The 8,101-nt window shown below is 32.5% G+C and overlaps 2 protein-coding genes and 1 pseudogene across 2 annotated transcripts; 2 read left to right on the top strand and 1 right to left on the bottom strand.

Moving 5' to 3' along the window:
* The first annotated feature begins 2,599 nt into the window (after positions 1-2,599).
* LOC112601184 (histone-lysine N-methyltransferase SETMAR-like) lies at positions 2,600-2,863 on the top strand. The gene has a single exon (XM_025348655.1). It carries the CDS (start codon positions 2,620-2,622, stop codon positions 2,857-2,859), a length of 240 nt encoding a protein of 79 aa, XP_025204440.1. The 5' UTR covers positions 2,600-2,619; the 3' UTR covers positions 2,860-2,863.
* Positions 2,864-5,985: 3,122 nt separating this feature from the next.
* LOC112601183 lies at positions 5,986-6,306 on the bottom strand. Its single transcript, XM_025348654.1, has one exon. The coding sequence runs from the start codon at positions 6,304-6,306 to the stop codon at positions 5,986-5,988; it is 321 nt and encodes a 106-aa protein (XP_025204439.1).
* Positions 6,307-6,400: 94 nt separating this feature from the next.
* LOC112601182 lies at positions 6,401-7,328 on the top strand (annotated as a pseudogene).
* The last annotated feature ends 773 nt before the right edge of the window (positions 7,329-8,101 follow it).

Raw genomic sequence — 8,101 nt, 5'->3', positions numbered from 1 at the left:
TCGTAGTGGGGAAGGTCAGGGTAGGTATATTACGGGACTTTACAATATTTTGGGGTGTACGGTATAATTGCCTGCGGGCCGTACCGGCGGACGCGACGAAAGCGCTGGAGGCGACGGGCGGCGGACAACCGCGGCACGTCGGCGACGATCACTGCATGGTGAAGGGGGGGACGGGGAACATTAATTGCATAATACTGCGGTAATTTCTGCATTAGTGCGCGATAATCATAATAATGTATAAATTAGGTACGCTTATTAGTGGCAATATGGGTACAGGTATGTTTGTATTTATAATAATATTGGTACAAAAAATACTGTGACGTTACAACTGGCTATGGAAAAAAAATGAAATATGCGCTAAGGCTAGTGGATTTTTGAAACTACTCTATAAATTTGATTTTTATTTTGTGTTAAAAATTATGATATTTATTTTTGAGAGAATAGAAGTTTTAAATTCGGAACTGCAAAAAAAATCTTTGCATTTTCAAGATGCGAGATTAAAAATTGAAGCTATCATAATTTCTATGGAAGAAATACGAAAATCTGGCTTTGACCAATTATGGGAAGCTATAATTAATAAATCTGAATAGCTAGGGTTAGGTGAAGTTAAGCAACCTAAACATAGAAAAATTCCAAAACGATTGATCGAAGGAGGGCAAGAACATTACTTTATGACGGCTAAAGAGCAATATAAAGCACTATTTTTTGAATGTGTTGTATCATGTTATCTGCTCTGCATAATAGGTTAGTGACGTAATTGAACATCTTGCAAAAGTAGAAAACTTTATAGTAGACTCTAAAAAAATAAATACATCTATTATAATTGAATACTATAGCTCTGATTTTGATGGGACAAAATTAGAATTACATCGCAGTATTATGTTGGATGTTGCTAAAGCAAAAAAATTTAATATATCATCGGTATCAGACGCAATTGATTTTTTGAAACAAGAGTCATACTTACAAGATTTGGTACCAGAAGTAATTAAATTAATTAAAATCATGTTAACTGTCCCTGTTTCATCGTGTACTGCTGAGCGTATTTTTTCTGCTCTTCGGCGTTTAAAAACATTTTTAAGATCAATGATGATGCAAACACGGCTTAATGATGTAGCATTATTAAATGTACATAAACAAGAAGAAATAAATATTGAAATAATTGTTAACAAATTTATACAGAAAACCAAAGTGAGGCAAAATACCTTTGAAATTTATTAAGCAATCTAAGAATATACATTGTACAACTTTTCATTATTATAAATAAAAAAAAATATTGTTACTTATTATTTGTATATAAGTTATAAATTACTGAATTATGTTGTAAAAATGTACAAGAATGAAGTCAATAGACGAGTAATGCTTTGTTGATTTTTTTTTTTTTTATTGGGTAATTAGAATTTTTATTTAGGTACAAGTTAAATAATTTTGGATTTTGAGCACCCCATGATAGTTGGAAAACTCGGCGCCTATGATTACACCTGTGAATTTAATGAAATGACCGACCACTAGATGCTCGAATTAGACTTTTATTATTTACGCGTTTAAACGACACCGCCAAAGTGTAGAGCCACCAAATCAGAGGTACCAACATCTCAAACGTCGTTATCACTGGTTTTGCCTACTAGACTTTTCTAACTGCTGTATTCTAAAGTCCTGTCTCCGACCTAGAAAATTCACTTCAAACGATTTTCAGCTACCCATGGTATTCACATACAGCGAGTTTTACCCACCTAGGGTATTCACATATAATGAGTTTCACCGACCTTGGGTATTTACTTACAGCGATTTTTATCGACCTAGGGTATTCACTTACAGTGAGTTTCACCAACCTAGGGTATTCACTTGCAGCGAGTTTCACCGTTGCTAGTAATATAATAATATGAAAATAAGATACGACCCTTTTTGCCTAACAATATAATAATAATTAAAACTTACAATTTGTGAAGCACAGACTGGCCATCTGGTCCTAAATATGGCTATAATAATCAATAAATTTCACACACAACAAATAAAACGAGCAAAATAAATATAAAAATGTATAAAAATTTTTAAATATATATATATATAAAAGGTTGGCGATTAGCACCCACGCAATATAATAAAAATTAATATAATATAATAACGGCCGTTTAGTCTTTGCGCGACGACGTATGGCAGAAGACAAACTTTTGCGGCGGCCGCGTTAATCTACGCCCACCGGTGAGCCGGCGGCAGCAGATAACGCGCCGATACCAATTTAAATAATATTATATAATTCATAAACAATTATAATTAAAACAAACAAAATAAATATAAAAATAACGGCTGGTGCACGCGAGTGTTTGTGTGTGTGTCGATCAGCTGTTCCTCCATAAACGATAGTATTTTTATTATTATTACATTACACAGTGCGTCCTATAAGTTTTGAGACAACCATTCTAAAATTAGTCCTAGTATCTAGATAATTATGAAATTCTAGGAAGTTATTACGATAACACTTATGATTCATACAAAGGTTCACGTGTATAAGATAATTTCTGGTAGTATAATCGTATCTATTGTGAATGTATGTTTGTGATCGCGGTTATAATTTCAATCGCACACACCGCGGCTATTGTCACTTAATTTTTGGCCAAAAAAATGATTCCAGTACTCGACCACCCCCCGTATTCACCAGATTTGAGTCCTCCGGACTATTTCCTGTTCCCAAAGTTGAAGATGGAGTTCAAGGGGCAGCATTTTTCCACCATTGAAACGATTCAAGAAGTGGTGACCCAAAAGTTGAAGAACATTCCTACAGCTGACTTCTCACGGGCCATGGAAAAATTGGGCGATCGTGCAAGAAGGTGTATAGAATGTAATGGTGACTATTTTGAATAAAAAATTGCTTAAAACATTTTTTTTCATTTTTTTTGTAACATCAGTAACCTTAGTCTCAAAACTTATGGGACGCAATATGTATGGTGCTGCAATAAGAGTTATAAAACAAAATATGACGCTTAATCTGGTGCAGTAAGTATAATATAATAGGGTTATTCGGGGTATAATAGAAAATTCTGTTAAATAATAAATGTGATTAACTAACTTTGTAATAACTTTTTTAAACAATATTAAAAATCTGTTTTTAAATTTAATATTACTGTGAATATATTAATATATATTTACAAAACATATCAAAATTGCGAAAATGTGCAACGTAGATTTTAGTTTAAAATTCATAAAATGTTCAATATTTGTACCGAATTTCAGGCTACGATAATAGGGTATCGAACAAAAAAAATTTTGTTTATCGGTATTCGAAATCGATACTGCGTTATTTGTCAAAGAGCGTCAAATCAAAAAGAACCAATACCTAAACACGTTTTTTCTCTGAATTGGTCTAATTCTGCGACGGGCATGGAAGCTGATGTTATAATGGAAGGATTTAAACGAAGTATTGAAAGGCACGGATTTAAATATGATAAAGTTATAGGTAAAAACTTATATAGTGTATACATTCGTAAAATATATTTTAACTATACAATTTTAGATTCTGAACGAAGTGATGAATGTATTGATTTTACAATGATGTGCGTTTTTTTTTTGTGTGTCTGTACATTAGTCGAAATAATGTTTCAATTTCAAACTTGGGGGTGGTTTCCGAAGTCAAAGTTACCTATCCTTGATGCACTATAGGGGGCAAAATAAACATTTTCCAACAGTTTTCCAAAAAATCTAGAAAAACAAAAAAAAAGTGACGGAAAAACAAAAATTTTTATGCAAAATCAGTTTTCGACCAAATCGATTTTTTTATATGACTGTAATTAATCACTGTAAATTTTACCAAATGTTTATGTTATAGTCGGCGACACGAAAACTGGCGGGTGGCCGCCGTCGTACCCCGAACCTCACCCAGCCAGTAGACATGGGTTCTCATTTTACTGCAACCACCTGTTGCGCCCAACAGCGCTATAATGTGAACAATACGAATACTACCCAGGCATTACTTACCAAAATTTTGTTCCCTTTTTTTCGAGTTTGCATTCTACACATTCGACTGTTCATAATTTTTTGTATAGAGTAATAAGAGGGGGAAGGTAAGTATGGTTATGTACATTTTATGCCGCTGTATTCTTTATTGTGTATACTGTGTTTCCAGCGTTACACGTTTTTGGTAAAACGTTCGTTAAAATCGTTTAAAAACCTAGCTGTTTTTTATTAATTTGTTATTTGTTTTTTGTTATTTGCGTATATTAACATGTCTTTTAAAGACAGCGACGTGCATAGCCAAAGTAAAAAAGTTATATATAGTGTTTATTCGTTTTTAAAAAAGTTATCGGAAAAAGAAGATTTAGACGCTAATTTTTTTAAAAAAACTCAAGACGTGACTGCTGAGGCTTGCAGGATTTCAAAGCGGACGATTCAGCGCATTTGTTTAGAAGCTCGAAAAACAGAAGAAATTGAAGAAGCGCCTGGTCTTTCCTTCGTGTCACCGAGAAAATCTTACAAGCGAGCAAAATATGTATCGGAAGTGGATGATTTCGATGGTGATATAGTAAGGAGAACTGTACACGAATTTTATGACAAGGGTGAGTACCCCACTGCACAACTTATACTTAATTCTGTCAAGAAGAAAAACAATTATCCAGGAAGTCTTAGATCAATGCAAAGACTTCTAAAAAATCTAAAATTTTCATATAAAAAATGCAGTGATGGCCGTAAGTTTTTAATGGAGCGCAATGATATAGTTTCTCTTAGGTGCACATTCTTACGAAAAATGTGCACATTGCGAGTGAACTCGACCTATTGTATACCTGGACGAAACATGGGTCAATCAAAACCACTCACGGACCATTGCATGGCAAAATGAAACAAACTCCATAGGTCTTAAAATACCGACAGGTAAAGGAGGGCGACTTATTGTTGTTCACGCAGGATGTTCCAAATACGGGTTCATACAAAATTCGAAATTGGTTTTCCGTAGTAGTACCGGTAACTCCACAGATTACCACAACCAAATGAACTCAGATCTATTCAAATCTTGGTTCATCACAATGTTAAATAACCTTGAAGAACCATCTATCATTGTGATGGATAATGCATCATACCATTCGACACTAGTTGATAATTTTCCTAAGTGTAATGCTAGAAAATCAGATGTTCAGGATTGGCTGACCAAAAAAAAATATTACATTTTCTCCATTAGAGATGCTAGCGGAACTTAAACAAAGGGTCAAATTACTAATTCCGATGGAGAAGAAATATGAATTAGACGAATTGGCATTGAAAATGGGTTATGAGGTGATTCGACTACCACCATATCACTGCCAATACAATCCTATTGAACTGATATGGGCTCAAGTAAAAAATAAGGTAGCGACAAAAAATAATACATTCAAAATGGTTGACATAGAAAAGCTAACACATGAAGCGTTAGATTCAATTACGCAAAATGATTTGGAAAAATGTGTGAAACATGCCGAATCAATACAAGACAAGGACTACGATAAAGAAATTTTAAGAAACAGTTTGTTAGAACCTATTATATTGACTATATTACCAGACGACAGCGATTGGGACTCTAGCGATAATGACGAAGAGTGTATTGAATAGCCTTGTATAATAAATTGTATTTAATTATTAACAATTGATCTGTACGTGTATTTTAGTTTTTTTGTAAATTAAATATGTATATATATGTAATTTTACTAATAATTTAAGTTAAGTATGTGTTTATTTTTATATATTAAGTTGAACACTATAAAAAAAATTATGAAAAATAAAAATGCATAATATTATTATTTTCAACAAATAATAAAAAAATTTATATGAATACGAAATATTTGAAAAAGCGCGGCAAAAAGTTTAATGACCACTATTGCGAAAAACCCGCTAGGATCGTTGCGATCACCCGCCAGTTTTCGTGTCGCCGACTATAGTTGTGAAGTACGCAAATAGCTTTAACAATATCTTATGCAAACTCAATATTCACATCTAATGGTCTATGCAATATACGCCATTTATTGCTCATAATGCCAAAGGTACATCTATATATCGTCGTGCTAAAGTATGCTGGTAATTATAAATTTTTTTTTGGTGCGATAATAAATTTCCACCATTTGGTCTCATCAAATTTTTTAGCATACCAAACGCTTCATCAGCAACTATGACGTATGGCAATTTGATTTCATCGTTGTCTATAATAGGTCTTGGTTCAGGAATATTCAAAGTTTTTTCAATGAGCTTAGTATACAAAGATGATACTTTAAAAATCCCAGAATCGCTATTCTTTCCGTATGCCCCAATATCCATCCAAATAAAACAATAATTAGAGCCACACAATGCCATTAATACTAGCGAAAAAAAATGTTTATAGTTATAATAAAGTGACCCTGAATTTTGAGGGTGTATCAAACGTATATGTTTGCCATCAAGTGCCCCAATGCAATTAGGGAACTTGGCATTTTGTACAAATCTTTTGGAAATTTCTAACCATTTTTCCTTTGTGGGTTGAGACATCACAATATTTTTTAATTTTCTCCAAATGACTTTACATACTTGGTGGATTATAGCAGCAGCAGTACTTTTTCCCATCAAATACTCATAATGTAATTCACCAATGGAACATCCACTTGCTGGGTATCTGTGAAAACCATATTATTTTTATATTTTTATAACCTATTTTTTAATTATAATATAATTAGGAACAAATGTAGTTTAGTTCCTTCCTCACCATTTTTAATTTTTTTCTTCAAAACTTATGCCTAATTATATAATTATAACTATATTATTTTATTTAGGATTAACTTTACAAAAAAAGTGGAAAAGCTTACGAGACAATTATGTAAGTGAAGCCAAAAAACGTAAAATGGTGAAATCAGGTTCAGGAAGATCGAACGAATCTACTTACTTACATTTTGAAAGATTACGGTTTCTGCAAGGGTCAGTAGAAAATAACGTAACCGAAAGCAGTTTTTCAACTGATGATGAAAATGTAAAAATAACTAAAAATTCTAACAACGTAAATTATGTAGATGACAATTTTAAAAGTCCTAAAGAAGATTGTCGTAAAAACAAAAAAAAAATAAAATTACCTTCAGCTGATGAACATTTGGCAAACATATTGGAAAAAAGTATGGCTCAACGATATGTTCCCGAAAAATAAAGATGAGGATGATGAAGATAAACTATTTTGTTTATCACTAGTAAAAGAAATTAAAAAAGTTCCTGAAGACAAATGTCTCAAACTTAAAATTGATTTGTACAATTTTATTTTACAAAATCAGACATCATCATCTGATGGATATCAACATGCTATGTATGGAAAACAATATCGGCCAAGTAACTTTGGATATCCAAATTATGGTTAAAATTCTACGCTACACAACACCATAACACAAGGGTATCACTATGATCACAATTTTGCTGGTAAAAGTAATCAACTAAATACTTCTGCACCTGCACCATCACCAACGCCAACAAATGTTAGTGAAACAGACAGTGCACAGTCTGTACTTGATTTATTTGACTAAAATATACTTATCAATAATTGTATTATATAATGTATGCAAAGGGTTCTTTAAAATATTATGTATTAAGATATAATAAATAAATATAATAAATATTCGTTATTAAAAATGTTACACTTGTTATCTTATATTATGCTGTAATGTTATGTTCTTGATATTAAAATAAATAAATTAACATATCTCAAAGTAATTATGAGCTTTTCTTCTGGTGAAATACAATATCTAATTGCATTTTCGTCAGCCACAATTTATTCTTTGATTTGCTCCAACAAGTCATCAAAAGATTTAATCGACATCCGGAAATAGTTAAAAAAATTTAGTTCATAATTTCTCAAACTTGGATACAGCGTGATGTACAAGCTTGTTCTTAGTCTGTTTTTTAAAATAGGATGAACCCAGTATTTCTTATTTCTCTGCCTACGACGCTGCATTCGTCTATATAAGGTCCATAAGCATACAGCTTCTGCTACGTCCATCTTCGCCGGAATAAAAAACACGACTGACTATACTCGTAGTTATACGCGCGCTTAACGCGTAAAATCTGTAATTCATGTGAACACTGACTAAAAACGCGCGTTTAACGCCTTTCATGTGAACCTACTCTTATTTGGTAC

The sequence above is a fragment of the Melanaphis sacchari genome, unplaced genomic scaffold (assembly GCF_002803265.2).
Source record: "Melanaphis sacchari strain LSU unplaced genomic scaffold, SCAv2.0 Contig760_pilon_pilon, whole genome shotgun sequence".
Classification (NCBI taxonomy): domain Eukaryota; kingdom Metazoa; phylum Arthropoda; class Insecta; order Hemiptera; family Aphididae; genus Melanaphis; species Melanaphis sacchari.
This window is presented reverse-complemented; position numbering and strand designations above follow the sequence as displayed.